General features: G+C 33.0%; 1 protein-coding gene across 1 annotated transcript; it reads left to right on the plus strand.

The window, feature by feature from the left end:
• The first annotated feature begins 8,773 nt into the window (after window positions 1-8,773).
• On the plus strand, window positions 8,774-13,709 carry LOC133814605 (uncharacterized). Its single transcript, XM_062247544.1, has 11 exons — window positions 8,774-8,980; window positions 9,854-10,246; window positions 10,462-10,704; window positions 10,784-11,287; window positions 11,393-11,684; window positions 11,770-12,029; window positions 12,281-12,579; window positions 12,672-12,795; window positions 12,909-13,130; window positions 13,233-13,426; window positions 13,532-13,709. The coding sequence occupies exons 1-11, from the start codon at window positions 8,774-8,776 to the stop codon at window positions 13,707-13,709; spliced, it is 2,916 nt and encodes a 971-aa protein (XP_062103528.1).
• The last annotated feature ends 6,210 nt before the right edge of the window (window positions 13,710-19,919 follow it).

The raw sequence follows: 19,919 nt of genomic DNA on the forward strand, positions 1-19,919 counted from the left end.
TAATCCTAAACTAACAAAAACCATCCTAAAAGTAGACCATAAACGAGCCTAAAACTCGTTTATCAAACTCCCCCAAACTAAACCTTTACTCACCCTCGAGTAAAAAAATCTAACTAGACTCAAATCTAAACAAATCAAGTTGACATAACTAACCAATTCAAACACTCAATACTGCTATACATATATAATTCGCATGAAAAACAATCATGCTATTTAGAACATTAATCTATATTTTCAGTCTCAATTACCTTCACTCTTTCACTGCAATTTATCAACACCAAAGCTCATTTACTCATTACTCGCAAATAAAATAATTAAACCACTTTATGCGAATCAAATTCTCACCAACTAACCACATAACCAAGTTATTCCATATGCCTACGCTACTTACTATTCTCCATTAATATAAATAAATGCACAAACAAGAATCAATAGGACTTTATAAGGGTTGTAATAGAAGGCTTGGGTATAGGTGGATAAAAAGACATTTGTAGGCTTAATCATACCACAAGCAATCCATCTCAACAAACTTTCCCTGAAATTTCACACCACTCATCCCTTGTTACTTCTTTTTTTTTTTATGCAATGATTGAGAATAATTTTTTTTTCAATACACTCCCCCAAACTTTTGATTTTTCAATAGATAATTGTTTGGGAGCATAATCATTTTTCACTTTCTTTTCCTTTTCTTTCTTTAATTTTTTTCTCAATCACAATTAATTTTTGAATAACACATAATACACACATCCCATTACACATTCACTCCCCTTATATAATAATTTTCAGGCTCATGGTATGGGTCAAAAAGAGTAAATGGTATTTTATTTCACAGTTAGGCTCAAACGAATGTGTTAATCAAGAAAATGGTTATAAGGCTCAAAAGGGTTAACTAAAGATATAATTTAATAGGGTTAGCTTGAAAGGCACAACCAATTCAAAAATTGCCTATATCATTTTCCTAAATGTGCACGGTTTCAAATTTCATCTCAAATAATAAGGAAGCAGGTTCTAGAATTTTTTCAAACTTTTCAATCCACAATCCAAATTCAACATGCATAAAATAACTCAATTATAAATTTGCAATTTATGAGTAATAGATCTCTAATGTCAATAAATCACAGTGAAAAACAAAGTAATCTAACCAAACACACAGATTATTTTTAGAAGCACATCAATTTTTCCTTTGGATTATACTACAAAACAGTAAATCATATTCAAATGGCAATAATTATCAACTTAATTTACACTCTAAAACATGACTCAAAACAAACAACTAACAAAAATTTAAATAACAAACCGTAAAACAAACGCAAAGAGCACCAGAAATAAATCTCTCCCCCAAATTTAAAACCGAACATTGTCCCCAATGTTAAGTACACAAAAAATGAGAACAAACACTTACCTGACCAGCCACTTCAGTATGGCAGTTGTGGCGGCTGAGACGAAGGTCCCTCGAAAGGTTGAGACTGTGGAGGCTATGGTTCTTGAAATCCCGCAAATGACTGAGGCGGAGGCGGAGAGTAGAATGGAGCATACGGCAGATATGGTGATGGTGGAGCAAAATAAATTTAATCCGATTCATTTAAAGATCACTGACTCACCAGGTTGTTTAAGCGAGCCACATGGTTGACCTCATATTCATACCGTTGACCCATATATTGATTCATCATGTGCTGCTGCTGAACCATATATTGATTTTGTTGGATAAGATAATCCAACTTATCATTGACATTCTTCAGGCTCTGATCACTACTACCTCCTGTCATCACCGGATCAGCCTCTTCTTCCACCTCTGTTTCGACACAATGTTTACCCCTTTTTCTCGTCTGTGGCACATATAGAGCAGGCTCAGGATAGTCCTTCATCAAAGAAATTGACAAAGGTTGTTGCGACGACTGGTAAATATCAGTAACAAACTCCTGAACACCAGCCTTATAGCACAACATTGTAATGACAGATCCATGGCCCAGACCTCCAGTGGTATGGCCATTTTCAATGAACTCAATTTTTTCCTTAATCCATGAACCCGCATTAATAGTCATTCTCGACATGAGCGCATACATCAGTAGCTCAATTTTTAGTCATGTCAGATACATGACTTACTGGCATAAATCGAGCACAAACAAAGAAAGCCCAAAATCTAGCCTCAATATTTAATTGACAAGACGCTATACTTTTAGGTAAAGTGCCAGATAAGTTCCAAGGACCACCTTCAAAACATAATTTTTCAGCCACAACAGTATAATCAATATATCCCTTTAAAAATCTTGTATATTCTTCTTCTGCACCTTTATATGTGGGACATTGAAAACCTTATTAATAGACTTCGCAGTGAAAGGGACTCGCTTCCCTCTAACAAAAACCTTATCATTGTGTTTATTTCTTAAATTGGCATAAAACTCATACACCAATGATACGTTTGCCTATGCCAATTTCGTCACAAAATTTTCCCATTTCCTAGCTACAAGATCGGCTCTAACCAATTCAAAAATCTGATGATCAAAATGGTCAGATTGATACTCCACCTCACGTTCAGGAATCAATGTTTTTCTAACAAACTTTTCATAACGCTCTTGAGCTTGAAAATTTATAAACCTAGTTTCATAATACTCTTGCTCCGAACTATCATACCTTGGTTGGGAAGCAGAAGCTTGGCCTTTCCCCTTATCCTTATTCCTTCCCACTCTACTTTTAGGAGCCATTATCTACACTCTCAATAACACCAACCCAGAATAATTTTGACAACACCTCTCCTTAAATTAAACACTTTCCCCATTCACAACCACCCTATAAGTTCAATTTCACAAAACACAAAACCCAAATTCTCCAAAGCATAGCAACAGAAATCAATATCCACCAAAGACAAGCAACAATGGAACCCAATCCCAAATGCAGCAAGAAATCTTAGAATAAAAGGGATTGAAAACACTTACTAACCCTTGAAATGATCTCCCTTGTGCTTGATTTAGTAAAGCCCCTTGAAAATTTTAATCTTCTTCAAGAAATTAGAACTTTGAATTTTTAGGGTTCCAAAAGGTAATTGGGGAATTGGGATTGGTTTTAGAGGAAAAAAAATTGATAAATGGACAAAAGAGATGAAATAGAAAAGAAAATGAAGAAGAATAGTGGAAGGTATGGTGAAATTTTCTAGAAAGAGGTTTTAATGGAGGATCTATGGGGGCTTTGGGGTGTGGGATAGAGAGAACACGGAAGAAGGAAGAAGATAAATGAGGGTTTGGGAAAAAAATTCGAAACCCCCTCTTTTTAAAAAAATTCTGTAATAGGGCACTATAGCGCTACTACGAAATTTTCTGGCCTTCGGTTATGAGAATAGCGCTACTAAACCAGCGCTGTAGCACTGGTTACAGTTCAAAACTCCCTTTTCTCTCTGGAAATAGCGTTGTAGCGCTATGAATACAGTGCCATAGTGTTGTTAACCGTGTAAAATGCCTTTTTTTTTAATTATGAGATTAGCGCCATAGCGTCCTCTTTATAGTGCTGATGATAGAAAAATTCCTCCAATCTTCTCTGTAACTAGTGCCATAGCCTCCTTCCAAGTGCTGTAGCGCTACTTCCTGACAAATTAACATTTTCTAACCTTTTTCTTGCAAACTCTTGCGTTTTTTCACGTTTTCCACGGTTCATTCAATACATAAAAAAAATTCCTAATTAAAACTAAAAATAATCACTAAACAAATTCCCTAAACATTATTCCAAACCAAATAAAAAACAAAAATAATAATTTTAAAATACAAAAGAACTAAAGAAATAAAAAAATAAATAAACTTAGGAATGCCTCCTAAAAGCGCTGTCTTTAACGTCTTTTAGTCGGACTCTTATTTGTATTCAGATCAAAGTGGTTCCAAAATCATCACAGACTTGCATTTTTCCACCGAATAATGCTTCAACCTCTGACCATTCACCTTAAAATGTCCCGTCTTCTCACTATGTACTTGCACTGCTCCATAAGGAAGTGACGCAACTACCATGTACGGTCCTGACCATCTCGACTTCAATTTACCAGGAAAAAGCTTAAGTCTGGAATTAAATAGCAGCACTTTATCTCCTAGTTGAAAATCCTTCCTCAGTATCCGCTTATCATGAAAGGCCTTCGACTTTCCTTTATAGAAACTCGCATTCTCATAAGCTTTATTTTGGAATTCGTCAAGCTCATTTAACTAAGCCTATTTTGTCCCGCCATAAAGAGATCAAGATTTAATTTTTTCACAGCCCAATAAGTTCTATGCTCCAGTTCCACCGGTAAATGGCATGCCTTACCAAACACCAATCGATATGGTGACATACTAATCAGATTTTTAAATTCAGTGCGATAAGCCCAAAGTGAATCATCGAGCTTCTTCGACCAATCCTTCCTTGACATATTTACTGTCTTTTCTAACATACCTTTAATTTCCCCATTCGCCACTTCAGCTTGGCCATTTGCAATTGGATGATAAAACAACACCTTTCGATGATGAACACCATAGCGAGCACAAAGAGCAGTGAACCACTTATTACAAAAATGACTTCCCCGATCACTAATAATTGCTCTGGGGTGTCGAATCGAGTAAAGATATTTTTGTGAAGGAATCTAAGTACCTCTTTCCCATCACAAGTAGGAGTTGCTGCAGCTTCTACCCATTTTGAAACATAATCCACCGCAAGCAAAATGTACTTGTTATTATACGATGACGGGAAAGGTCCCATAAAGTCTATTCCCCATACGTCAAACAACTCAACTTCCAAAATACCAGTCATTGGCATTTGATCTCTTCTTGATATATTCCCAGTCCTTTGACAACGATCACAACTTTTGACAAAAACATTAGCATCTTTAAATAATGTAGGCCAGTAAAACCCACTTTGCAAAACTTTTGCTGCTGTTCTTGTTCCTCCGAAATGACCGCCGCAATGCAAAGTATAACAGTGAGTCAAGATTGACAACATCTCCTCTTCGGGCACACATCTTCTAATAACTTGATCAGGGCAATGTTTATACAGAATAGGCTCCTCCCAGTAATAGTGCTTCACCTCCGAATATAATTTCTTCAATTGTTGCCTTGTCATCTCAGGAGGTATAACCTTTGCAGCTAAAAAATTTACATAGTCTGCAAACCATGGAACATCTTTACAAACACTTACATCAAACAGCTGCTCATAAGGAAAATCATCATTAATCTGAACTTCTTTATCAAGAGAATCCTCATCAACCTCCAATCTAGACAAGTGATCAGCCACCAAATTCTCTTTGCCTTTCTTATCTTTAATTTCCACATCTGTCACACCCGCATTTATTCAATAAAACCACATAATAATTTAAACGTTGAAAATAAAATAATAAATGTTAACCTTTTTATTATAAACAATGCAATAGGGTACCCAGTCAAAAGGAAAATATACTTTAGAATTTTTAATGCATAAAGTAATATAAAATGAAGCAACATTTATTAATATCTTATTTAAAATAATAAAAACTAAAAAAAAAACCGCGCGTGCCCCTTTTGACCACCATCAGCTATATGATCCTCACTGATACACACACTGCTGCTTGGAATCAACTTGTACTCAACAGTCTAACATTCTACCTGGCTTTATCTGCATATATAAAACATAAGGAGTGAGATTCTAAGCCCAGTAAGGAAATGCAAACAAACGCATAGGCATACCAATCATATAACACATAGCAGAAAGTTACTTAACAAGTTTTATATCACATTCATATTCCTGTTCAACATAGCCATACAAAATCATACATAACCTTACTAATATCATAGCTTAATCCAAACATGATTCTAGAAAGACCAAGGATATCCTTTCATATATAATAACGAAACAGACAGTTTATGAGGGTAGAGATAACCGTAATAGGCAAACTAGAGCCACATTACCTCACGTAAAAATCCCTCCTGTCCCTGTAACGTTAGTCGTACATATTCCATACAAACATATCACACATGCATATTCTAACATAAATAACTACCTAATTTCCTTACCTTGAAAAAAAAAAGAATTTATTATGAGAGAACTTAATATGAGAGATTGCAGAAAGCAGAACCTATATCATCATAAATATAATCTCATTAGTGTCTTCCCCAAAACTAATTAAATCAAAACTAACTAAATTACCAATAACACAAAAGAAAGCCTTACCTTAACTATTTGCACTCTGTTTGTTTTTCCACCTCACTAATGGTTGCCTCTTATTTTTATTTTACTCTATACGGAAACCATATAGCCTATATATATATATTTATCTAACCTCATCCTCTATTCTAATTTAAACTCGTCAAAACAGATTTTAGAAAATATCTTCAACAAAATAAATAATAAATCTATATAAATATATGACCACCCATTCTCTTCCCGAGAAACTCTCAACTATTTCTTACTCTACCAAACCTTAGTGATATAATCATTTTTTTTTTCTCTTAAATACTAACTATCTGACTAAAACCTGATTCCCTACTTCCTTGTTAACCAAATCTTAAAAACTAAAATTCAAATCTTAGCCTACATAAGTTAACCGAATCAACCATGTACTATCATATTCATCATCTTTATATAATCTAATAAATAAAATAAAACAAGTTAATCTATTCCAAAAATAAACACCACACACACGTGTGTCTACAATATTAAATTCTAGGCAATTATCGCTTTTATTAACAATCTATACACCCACCAAGAAAATTAAATAAAAATAAATAAATAAAGGGAAATCACCTGTTATACGCCCTTTTTAATTATTTTTTACAATAATACGGTTTGTTAGAATAGTTTTCATTTTTATAACTTGTTTTTAACTGTTTATACTCATTTTACATTTTAATTTTTTACTTCTGCCCTATTCTCCTCTGTTTTCCTTGCCAAAACAGTCATCCTTCACCCTCTTTCTCTCTGACGACTATGAAATCTCAGGGCCTCTTTCCATTGACAGTCTCCTTCACCCTCTTTCTTCGCCCATGACACTGAAATCTCAGGGACTATTTCTCATCACCAACCGGTTTGGGTGTTATCTAGGTAGTTCAAAGGCTTCTAATGGTGGCTTTGTCATCTTCTTCTCTCATCTTCTCTGTAACTCGAAGGCCCCCAGAACTTCTCGCCAACTAGGCTCTGAAGTTTCTCTCCGATTTCCATTTCTGATATCAGAGGCCCCCAGAACTACTCGTCAACTAGACCCTCTTTCTAGTGAGTTGTCTCATGCCCATTTTTAAACTTTTCTCTCTAATCTATATATTATTATTTCTGATGTGAGATATTGGGTGTTGTTAATTCACTTTTGCATTTGTTGTGTGAGCCTTGAATGTCATTATTTATGGTGGTTCAATGAATTAAAATTATTATAATTTCTTTTGTGTTTGAAGTGTTTCGTGGGTTTTGAGGATTTGTATAAATAATCGCATTTGGGGCAGCTTGTTCATGTTGTTTCAATGGTTACTTTGAGTCATTTTAGTGCTGAAATTTAGCTTTCAAGTCATGAAATGTATTAGTTGCTAGTCCCCTAGAAGGGTTGGTTGGTTGTTCGGTTGAGATTCCACACCAATAATCAAATAGTCAAACTTCATGTTTCTGCAAATTAAGTGAAAACTGTTGTAGTAGTTTTGAGACATTTTGGGGCCCTTTAGGGACTTTACTATCTCACTATTCTGTTCATTGCAAGTGAGAAATTGCAAGTCCAAAACAAACAATTTAACCAAATAGCCAAATAAGATATTTGTGATGCTTGTTTGATTGGACAAAGTGGATGAGTTTGGATGTATTACCTCTTATCTTTAGGCATGATTCCCACAATGGAATTGGTTTTTCTGTTTCTATGTTTTCTTGTTTTCTTCAGTTTCTATGTACTATTGGTAAATTAACTCCATCTGCTGGCCTTAAATGAATTTATTAATTGCATTTGGCAAATGATGTCGGTCATGTGAAGGACAATAATTAGCTGATGGATTATAGAAATTATATGTATCTCCATGATGAATGCCAGTGTTTGGAATTTGTTGGAAATGCATTGCTACACCACCTTCATGCATACTATTAGTGTAAACTTCATTATCAGATGGTAATGCAAATAAGTTGTTGAAATCTGAAACTGGTAATTGAGATTCTACATTAATATCCTTATCCAATCTTTGTAAACCTATTACTGTCACATCTTCCTGTTGATTTTGTTCAGAATGGTATCCATTTAATTGTACCTCTTCAGTGTGGTTTATATCAGGTAAATTGTTTCTTGGTTTAATATGTTAGATGCTCATTTTGAGATGGTTGAGGCAATTGATCAGTAGGTTTTGATTTTAAATGGGGTCTCTTGGGTGGCTTATCCCATTGCTCTTTGTCTTGGCCAGGTTCAGAAGTATTATTTTGCAAGTTGCCTGAATGTTCTACACCCATAGATTGATTTCTCCTCTCCTCTCTAGTTGAAACAGAACCTAAACCATTAATAGAAAATAGTATCAGTAATGGAGTCTAGTCAAGCCTCCATAGCTATTAAGACATATTTGTGCTCTCTATAAGACAGTGTAGTGTGTTAGTAGGTTTAAACTTATTAAAATTAAGTTTTATGCTGAGACTAGTCAAGCCTCCATAGCTATTAAAAATCATATTAGGACATTATTTACAAACAAATTCAATCAAAACCCACTATTCCCAAAAAATATTGAATGTTAGCCATTGCTCAATGTTAGATAGACTTAATATTTTCATATTTTGATGTATTTTAATCCATTTTTGGTAAATGTATCTATTTTTCTCAGGTTGCTACAGCTTTTAACGAGTCATGGTTCATACACGGTTTTCGTCTGCATCTCCTGCATCTCAAACAAATATTCCAAATTCTAAATCAAATATGAAATATGCAGTTGCTTATGTTAGTGAAGCAAGAGTGAAGAGAAGGCTCTATAATTGCAAACATGAAGTTAGGAAAGCAAAAAGAACCAAAAAAAGCCAATTAATTATTGAAGAACCTTGTGAATATGCTCCTAAGGTTTTTTTTTCAATTCCTTTCACTTTAGCAATGATTCTTGAGTTTCCTATGTTTTACTATTCTACATTTATTTTTAAGTAGGTGTTATTAGGTTGCTTAGGTTGGTTTCTATGTTGCTATATATTTTCAATGGTTTCTAAATTAATTGATTTGTGATTATATTGTTTAAATGTTGTCTATGAATTTCTTAGGATTTTATAGGATTGTTTTTTTATGTTTTTTATTAGTATTATGAGGTGGTTAGGTCTTTTGAAGGTTTCTTAATCATGCCTTAATTTTGTTTTATAGCTTGCGATTGGCTTTGATAATACACATATAGATATATATATATAGTTTTATTGATATATAGTCTCATAGTCTAGTATAATAAGACACTGAAAGCGAATGGTGAATGGAGATAGAGGAGTTGCTGAACTGACTGTAATGCGACTGGGATATACTTAATTACGTATTGTTTATAGGGTTGATTCAAAGTTTATAGGGTTGCTTTATTTGTTTCTAAAAAGGGTTGCTAGGTAGGGTTGTTGTATTGTTTCAAGGGTTGCTTAAATGGTTGCTGTTTGTGTTGCTTAATTAGTTGTTGTGTGTGTTGCTTTTCTACGACGTTTTGAATTTTACAGGGTTGCTTTATTAGTTTTATATGTTGTTAATGCATATTATGGGTTGATTAATAGTTTCAACAGTTGCTTAATTGATTGTTCTTTGTGTGCTTAATAGGTTGATGTGTTTTGCTTAAGAAGTTGTTTGGGTTGCTTTTGTAGTTTCTATGGTTAATTAACACGTTTTTTTTTATGGATTGCTGATTGTGGCTTAATTTATTAATATTTGTATTTTTATATTTAATATTGTGTGTTCTTTTGCTATGTTTTATAGGGTATGAATTTCCTAATTCATCCGGATAATCGTTGTTCTTCAAAAATTGCTTCTACAATCAAATATTCTCAGATTCAAGCTATCCATGAAAAGCTTTCAAAGAAGCAAGTTAGTGACTTTGGTGATTCATGTTTTGGCCATTTCCTAACTCTGCCAGAGTTCACAATGCAACATCAACTTATCCACAATCTATTGCTAAGAGAGTTGCAACAACCCAACAAACTAGAGATTTGGGCTGGTGTAAATGGAATGAAGCTTCGTTTTGGGATGAGGGAGTTTGCATTGGTCACTGGTTTATGGTGTTTTGGATCCACAGATAAAATGAAATATGTTTCAAAGGATAATGGTCTTTATTCTACATATTTTAAGGATCATTTTAAGATCAATAACAAAGTTCTTAAAGAATTCTTTGATGGGAAACACTAGAAAAATGATGAGGATGCTTTGAAGATTACATTGATGCATTTTTTGCACAATTTCTTGCTTAGTTCTTCTGATACTAATATTGTCCCCAAAGAAGACTTCAATATTATAGATAGAGGTGAGTTTTATGAATTTCCTTGGGGTAAAGAAGTTTTCAAGGCTATCGTTGAATCTTTAAAGAACAGATTGTTGTAAAAAATAGTAAAAAAGAGAGCAACAAAGATGGAAAGAAAAAAGACAAGGCTTTCTATAGGTTGCTTGGGTTTCCATATGCCTTTCAAGTATGGTTTTTTGAGTGTTGTCCATACTTGAATGGGAGATATTGTCATCTCTCTCAAGGATCTATCCCACGTATTGTCAAATGGTCAAGCAACATTCAACCTTCATTTGCAGAAGTGACCGAGTTGTTATCTTTGAATGTTGCAGAGGTATTTTCATTTTTAATAATATGCTTTTAATTTTATACTTTTTTGTATCTATATATAAACAAAAATTTGACTTTTGCAGTTGAAATTGAGGAATATATATCCTACTTCCAAGGAGAGAGAAAATTCAGAAATAAAGAGTTTGTTTCCAAAAGAAAAGGAAGATATTGAGGTTGACATTGGTGTTCCTGATAATGTTAGAGTTGCTCAAGGACTTAGAGCAACTAATTCTAGAGTTGATGCATTAGGAGATGATGACTTTGTGGAGACTCCACCTCGGTCTGTTGCTAGTGGTTCTTCACCTTCTTTGCCTACTATTCATCCTCACTCTGATGTTGGTGGTTGTTCATCTCTTACGTCTGAGATGCCTCATGTTTCGCTAAGTAGCATGCATGCACAGTTGCGAGCTTTAGAAGCATGCAACAAGAGATTAGAAGAAAGCAACACAAGATTAGAAGCAAGCAACAAGAAATTAGAAGAGAGCCACAAGATTGTTATTAATGAGTTGTCTTCATTGAAGAGTCATGTTCATGAAGGATTTTTGAATCTTCATAATTTATTTAGTTCCCATTTTGTAGGGAAACAGGTATGTACTGTTTTATGTTTATTTTTTTGAACTTTTTGTGCTTTGTCCTATCATTATTTGTTCCTTATTTTTTTTATTTTTGTTCTGTATTTGTATTTTTAATAGGATTCTCATGATATTGAGGAAGATGACAATACCAACATTGTTGATGATGAAATGGTTGAAAATAATTCGAAAGAAGAAGATGAAAAAGAGGAGGATGAGTCTGAAGAAGAAGAAGTGCATCAATCTGAAGAAGATAACGATGAAAGTGATGATGATGATGATGATGATGAAGACAATGCAAAGTGTGTTGGAGAAGACAATGATGATGAAGAAGAAGAGAAAGATGATAATCATGAAAAATACAATGGAGGAAACAAGGATGAGGATTCTAAAGTTGAGTTAATTTTATTTTGCAAAAAAAAAATCATTGATATGTTTTTGCTTGTTTATTTGTATGTTTATTATGTATGTTGATGATTCTCATGGTACTTGTCAAGTTCCATCTCAAGTTGCCCAAGTTGATGAAGTTGCTAGTCATGTTGCTGGTGAGGTTGTTGATGCTGCGTTAAAAGTTGCTGGTGAGGTTGTTGATTTTCAAGTTGCTAAAGATCCAGAAGTTGCTGGAGTTGCAACTGAGGTTGCAGAGGCAGTTGTTGAAGATCCAAAAGTCTCTTTTTTGGATTCTTTATCAGACATTGAATTGGATAAGGCTATACAAAATGCCTATAAAGCTGTAGATGCGATGAAGGCAACTGGGGTATAATTTTAGTCAATTCTCTTTATTTATTTATTTTTATTTAAAGTTATTGTGTATTACCCATTTGTATAGTCTTTTGCTTTAATTAAATGAATTATGTTGTTGTTGTTTATGGTTGTTGTAGTTGTTTATATGTTTGTTTTGATTGCTGCAATGATGCATTTTGTGGGATTTTATTCAAACTACACTTCTTTTTATTCAATTTTATCTTTTGCTTCTTATGTTTACTTTGATTTCAATGTTTTTTATAGGTAACTTCTATTCCTTGCACAACTATTGTCCCTTATGTTGGTAGTAGTGAGAGTAACTTGGGATATGTTACTCCTGCTCTACCAAAAAGGACAATTAAGCTTCCACCATGCCTGCAGTCACCTTTTTTGCAAACTTTTTGTTCTTGTTCTGGGGAAAGTAGTGTGATTCAATCAACAGGAGGAATCAAGGTTGTCAAAGGACTTTGCCCATTAGATGAAAAAATTGGTGAATTGCCTGACTTTGTCACTGTTCAAGAATTCTATGTATGGCTTGATAAAGGAATGAAAAGTAATAACAAGTAATTGATTTTTTTTTAGTTTCTTGTTATCTTTGTTTTAGTTATTTTTTTTATGTTTTCTAATCGTATCTTATTTATTTGATTTTTAATAGATCGAGATTGTACTCTAAAGAAGACAACCTTATCATTCCTGGGTTGCAACTTGGGGTAGATGTTATTACTAAGAAGATGTGGTTTCATGCACTTCAATATAGTGGACAACCTATTTTAAAATCAGTAAGTGTTTTTGTTTTTCTTTTATTTTTTGTTTATATGGTGCTATTTTTTTTTTTAGTTTACTCTCTTTATTTGGTTGCTAAAATGTATTATAAATTTGTTTTTCTTTACAGCATGTTGATGTAGTCTTTTATTATTTGAGGAAGAAAGGTATGTATCGTGACTCTACTGTTTTGAAGTTCACTACAACTGATACTACCTTTCAAAAGAGGATTGAAGCCATTTATGATTCTTTTTTAAAGAAGAATCACGGTCATGGGGTAATGAATCGTAACCATGTTGTTGTTGAGGTTATGATGGGCTTTGGATTGAGTTGCAACAAATCTTGGCTACAAGTAGATCATGTTCTTTTTCCTATTTTAGTTAAGAATGAAAAGCATTGGCTTCTTGCTATATTGTCTTTCAAAGATAGGTTGATTCATGTTTACAATACTTAGAGCTGTGATCGTAAAGATCATGTTGCCTTGCTAGCTATAGAACCATTTCGTTTTTTGCTACCAACTTATTTATCTATCATTGGATTTTATGAGCGAACTGATATAGACTTCTCTTCAAAGCCTTATGTTGGGAGACCTCAAGCTAGTTCTTTTGAAGTAGTTATGGATGATGACATTCCTTCTGGGTCGCTTATGTGAGTTTTTCTTTCTTTATAATATTTAGAAATCTTAAATATTATATTATATTTTAATATGTTTTTTAAGTATATAACTTCTGTTATTATTTTATGCTTGTGCAGAGACAGTGCAATATATATGTTCTCTTTTGCTGAGTATTTCATTGGTAGAAAAGAGATTCCAAGATGTGATTTTGATGTTGAATTTCATAGGTCTAGGCTTGCTTATTTACTATACTCATATGCAATGGGAAAGCAAGAATGTGGATATGAGAGTGCACGAGAGTATGCTTTGTCATGATTAGGCAGAGATCAAGGCAGAGCCAATAACTCAATGGGAAACTTTTATTAATGTAGATGTTGTTGTTGCCAAGATAAAATTCTTATTGGTTGTACTTAAGAGATACTTTTATTAATGTTGTTGTTGTGTTGATTAGTTTTTTGTTATAATTGTTCTATAATTTAATGTTTTTCTTTGATAATTTCCAAATAAAAAATTTAAATTAACATATAAAACAACCCTTAATCATTCTACTCAAAATCCCTTTAAATAACCACATGTAAATAACACATTCAACTCTTACGCTACCATCAATTATAATAAACAATTTGTCAAAAAACTATGAAAATTTCTAAGCAACACTTAAAATTTCTAAGCAACATTTTTAAGCAATTATTAATTAGTATATTCAGCAACCTGCAACTTATAATCCCCGACAACAACATATAAATCAATTTTTTTTTTGGAAACTATTAACCATTCAGCAACCCACAATCTTTATATCAGTATATACAACAACCTTTGCATTTATTTAAGCAATCATTTACAACCTATTCAACAACCCACAATCTCCATTATAACAAAAAAAATTAGCAACACCTAAAGAAACTCATAATCCCCAAAATTAACATATAATGCTTCCTTGTGAGCAATTCTATATGACTACATATACAGCAACCCAAAAAGAAACATAAGCAATATATTAAGTAGATTAATTAACAATAAACTTATAGAGTTAATAACCTTTATATATTAAAGAACTCAAGATATTATTAGTAATTTTAAAGTAAAACATAAAGGAAATGAACCAAAATCATTGTATAAATCAAACAATTGATCTTTTGCATATTGATTTGAAAATAAAATGAAGCAATAATGTATGTTTTTTTAAGTCAATATCTAATCTTTTTTTTGAGGGTTTCTGCAAGTCTTTCTGTTATGTCCACTTTGACCGCAATTCCCGCATTTGTTTTATTTTTTTGGTTTTTTGTTTTTCTCCCATGCAGCTTTACATCTTCTTTTCTTTGGTCTACCAACTCTTATTTTTCCTTCTGGAGGGTGTATTTTCACAGCTTTGATATGTTCAGGTATTTTCCAAGTGTCTTCATTGCCATACTTTCTTTGTAAGTTGCAACCATGACTTCCTTGTTGTAATATGGAGAACAATATTGATAAGGATCTTGATTCATTTCTTTAAAAACAGCAATTGCATGGGCACAAGGAAGTTGATCCATCTGAAACCGGTTGAAAAATAACCAATCTTATAAAAACATCTAAAGTAATTTCATTATAACGGGTGATTTCACTTTCATTAATTAACTATATAAAAAGCATAACCCTTCAAGCAACTTGTAAAGCAACCTAAAATGATGTTAAACCATAATATTTAAACATCATGTTAAACCGTAATCAACTTATTCAACAGCTCACAATCATTATTATAACAAAATTTAAACAAACTCATAAGCAACCTAAGCAACAAACAAATCAAATATTTATAACCAACATATACAAAAAATTTACAAGCAACCTGTTCAGCAACTACCAAACATTATATGCAGCATATACATCAACTGTTACAACTAATTAAGCAATTCTTAAGCAACTAATTGAGCAACTACCAGTCATTTTAAGCAACATATACAACAACCTTTACATCTACTTAAGCAACCTATTTAACACGTACCAGTCATTTTAAGCAACATATACAACAATTGTTCCACCACTTAAGCAACTCTGAAGCAATCAGAACCACGAACTACTAGTCATTACAAGCAACATATACAACAACTATTACAACTTCTTTAATCAATTCTTAAGCAACCTATTCAGCAACTTGCAATTTAAAATTCCCAAAAACAACATATAAAACAACATTTTTGAGCAACTATTGTACTTTTAAGCAACTTTATAAAGCCCATAAACAACACATAAATAAACATATTATCAATCTACAAACCAAAGCAATCGTAATACAATATTTAAATAAAAAATTGGATTATAGTGTTAAACCTGTTGCATGTGCATGTTCTTGAATTGAGATCAACTATTGATTTCTTGCCATCATCATGAACTTCATACAAAATATGATTTGTTGGGTGCACCTATTTTTTTTTTATTAAGAGTGATATTGTTAGTTTTGTATGTGTAGTGAAGTTAAATTAAATAAAAATGAAGTATGCATTTTTAATGAAGAATAATACCATTAACTTCAATGAGTAAATGTAGTTGTCATTCAGGATCACTTCATGCTTGTCTGTCAACTTTGTAGAGGTTGCATTTGCTATGTTCCTATTAGTCCAACTCCACCATTGCACCAAAGCTTGTAAACACTCTAGCATCGTACAAATTGGTAACTCTCTTACTGCTACGATTGCAGAATTCAAAGATTCTGCAATGTTTGATGTCATGTTTGAGTATCTATTGTTTGGAGAGTGAATCCTTGCCCATTTGTGATACCCAATTTGTTGTAGGTAAGGTCGTAGCCTTTTGTCAATCTTATCAAGTTCTCTCATCTTGTACTCAAACTTTTTCACAGTGTATGCATTCGCAGGTGCAAAAAATGTATCCTTGAACTTTTTTGAGTTCTTCTTGAACTTGCTTTTCATGTTTTTGAGCAAATGGAAGGTGCAAGCCACATGTGGTACTTCTGGGTACACTGTGATGGTTTCTTTTATAATGCTTTCATGTCGGTCAGAAACGATGCTCATGTCTTCTCTTACACCATAAGCTTTCCTAAACTTATCAAAGAACCACTCCCAAGAATCATCATTCTCTGAATCAACTACACAGAATGCTAGGGGGAAGATTTTGCCTTCAGCATCTTGAGTTGCTGCAACTAATAATGTCCCTCCATATGTTGATTTTAAGAAAGTCCCATCAACTATTACGACATGTATGCAATAGGGCCAGCCTTTCATTGAAGCATTCAATGCTACAAAAGCATATAAAAACATGCCATCTTCATCTGATTTTAGTTCAATATAGGATCCTGAAGTTGTGTGATGCAACATATACAGATAACTAGGCAATTCTGCATAAGATTTAGTTGCTTTTCCTCTAACTTTTTCAATAGCTTTTTCTCTAGATCTCCAAGCTTTGTTGTATTTGACTTGCACTTCATGATCATGTTTCAAGTCCCTAACTATATCAGCAGCTGTGTACTTTGTTTTGATGTTTGTGAACTTGTGTTTGATCATATCTGCAATGATTGTCGAGGTTGCTTGACGTTGGTCTTTTAATCTTATCTCTAAAGCACAAGTGTGAATGTGGCTGAACTTTCTAATTATGAATTGATTTGTGTTTCCATTCCTTGATGCTCGTAACATCCACTTGCAATTTTTATCAAGGCAAGCAACTAGATATTCCTTTTTGCATGACTTTTGTACACAATACTGGAAATGATTATTTATCGCATAATGGCTCAAAACAGTTTTCAATGTTTCTTTGTCCTTATATATTTGAGACAAAGCAATCTCTTGGTGACAGTTGTTGGTGATGACTAAATCATCGTCAATGTCAATCACTTCTTCTTCATTATTTCTGTTTCTTTCATCTATCATTTCTATAATCTGATTGGACACCAGCTCTGCATAATCAATAAAGTCTGCAACCTCTTTAGCAACAAAATAATCAACTGGTTCATCATCTGAATTTGATGCTGCTTCTTCTGTTTGTGCAACTTCATTGCATGGTTGATTATGTGTTGTTGTACTCCTAGTTGAGAAAAAAGATTGATGCATTGAGTTGATTTCAATTGTGAGACACAAAGGGTATTTTGTGATATTCGTTTCCTTTTTCTTCAACTCTATGTAGAACTTCAATTGTGAGTCATCAACTATTTTTAAAGGAGGGTATCCATCTTTAACTTGATATTGTATTGTCAAAAGTGTAGATTCAAGTTGCAGCTTCAATTCATTACATATCATACCAATCAAGTTGTTGTAGTTGCAGTCATTTCTAATTACTATTCCACAAACATCAAAGTTGATATAGTTTTTGTTTTGATCCCATTGCCCATTGTGTTGGAGTAAAACTGCAATGCTATCCATTTCCTGCAAGCAAGATATACCTTGTAAATAACATATAAGCAACTTATTAAACAACTTACAATCTACCTTGATGATAAACCCTTAAGCACCTATTAAGCAACATCTTCATCAACTTTATTAACACATTAAACAACAAATTAGAGACCTATTCAGCAACCTTTATAACCCCTTAAGCAAATAAACAAACTCTTACGTAAACTCTTCAAATCATTATTAGTAACATAAGCAAACAATAATAAACATGTACGATATTTATAGCAACCTTTTAAACACCTAATTAAGCTACCAATTGTTCTAAGCAAAGTACAAATAAATATTTACCTCCTTCCAATCACTCCTCTTTAAATCCAAAGATATTGACAATTGCTTGTTCTCACACCTTCTTCAAAATGATCGTTTTATGAATATTTTTACATCAACCTAAGAATTTACAGCAACCCATTCAGATTTAACCAAATCAATCAAGAAAATATATAAAAGAATAGAGAATCTCTTAAGCAAGCTTGTCAGCAACCTTCATTAAACTTAAAGAAACTAGTCAGCAACATAATCAACAACCCAGAAATTCAGTTTTACCTCATTTCATGAAATTGACAATAGCTCTCTTATCCTACTCACTGCCAATCGATTGTTTGCAGCAACCTAAATATTTACAGCAACCCATTCAGATTCAACCAAATCAATCAAGAAAATATAAAAAAAAAAATAGAGAATCTCTTAAGCAGGCTTGTCAGCAATCTTCATTAAACTTAAAGAAACTAGTCAGCAACATAATCAGCAACCCAGAAATTCAGTTTTACCTCATTTCATGAAATTGACAATAGCTCTCTTATCCTACTCACTGCCAATCGATTGTTTGCAGCAACCTAAATATTTATAGCAACCCATTCAGATTCAACCAAATCAATCAAGAAAATATAAAAAAAAAATAGAGAATCTCTTAAGCAGGCTTGTCAGCAACCTTCATTAAACTTAAAGAAACTAGTCAGCAACCCAGAAATTCAGTTTGACCTCATTTCATGAAATTGACAATAGCTCTCTTATCCTACTCACTGCCAATCGATTGTTTGCAGCAACCTAAATATTTACAGCAACCCATTCAGATTCAATCAAATCAATCAAGAAAATATAAAAAAAAAATAGAGAATCTCTTAAGCAGGCTTGTCAGCAACCTTCATTAAACTTAAAGAAACTAGTCAGCAACATAATCAGCAACCCAGAAATTCAGTTTTACCTCATTTCATGAAATTGACAATAGCTCTCTTATCCTACTCACTGCCAATCGATTGTTTGCAGCAACCTAAATATTTATAGCAACCCATTCAGATTCAACCAAATCAATCAATAAAATAAAAAAAAAATAGAGAATCTCTTAAGCAGGCTTGTCAGCAACCTCCATTAAACTTAAAGAAACTAGTCAGCAACATAATCAGCAACCCAAAAATTCAGTTTTACCTCATTTCATGAAATTGACAATAGCTCTCTTATCCTACTCACTGCCAATCGATTGTTTGCAGCAACCTAAATATTTACAGCAACCCATTCAGATTCAACCAAATCAATCAAGAAAAAAAAAATAGAGAATCTCTTAAGCAGGCTTGTCAGTAATCTTCATTAAACTTAAAGAAACTAGTCAGCAACATAATCAGCAACCCAGAAATTCAGTTTTACCTCATTTCATGAAATTGACAATAGCTCTCTTATCCTACTCACTGCCAATTGCTTGTTTGCTTACTCCTTGAAGTTCCAGGAATTATGCCCTTTACTTAAAGGCTGTTGAAACAAAGCTATTTGATACAATGTCATGATGTGTACATTGTATTATATTTCTTATGCTTCATATAAATCCATATTTGAGACTTTTGAAAGATATGCTATAAAGAAACAAAATAAATAAATGCAGGCCAAAAACCAATTATACAAGCAAAGCAAGACGTTATTTACAGAAATATCTAGACCCCATAAATTTTGTAGATGTTATTCAGCAATATGTACTAGATTCAGAGCAACCTTTGAAACACCAAACAACAAAAAGCAGAGCAACAAAAGTAATAAGAACTTACCTGAAAGCTGCAAAGATTTGAGTGGTTGGGTTTGTTTTTGAAGTCACAATTCAATAGGATTTCAACCTGATTGAAGATTTTGATGAGATTTTGTTGGTTTTTCAATTTTTTGTTTC

The sequence above is a fragment of the Humulus lupulus genome, chromosome 2 (genome assembly GCF_963169125.1).
Source record: "Humulus lupulus chromosome 2, drHumLupu1.1, whole genome shotgun sequence".
Classification (NCBI taxonomy): domain Eukaryota; kingdom Viridiplantae; phylum Streptophyta; class Magnoliopsida; order Rosales; family Cannabaceae; genus Humulus; species Humulus lupulus.

Coding starts and splice junctions, on each gene's coding strand:
- LOC133814605 (XM_062247544.1), top strand. CDS start 8,774: ATGGTTCATACACGGTTTTCGTCTGCATCTCCTGCATCTCAAACAAAT. Junction 10,247..10,461: donor ATTTTAAGATCAATAACAAA/GTTCTTAAAGAA, acceptor TTTAAAGAACAG/ATTGTTGTAAAAAATAGTAA. Junction 12,580..12,671: donor GGAATGAAAAGTAATAACAA/GTAATTGATTTT, acceptor GATTTTTAATAG/ATCGAGATTGTACTCTAAAG.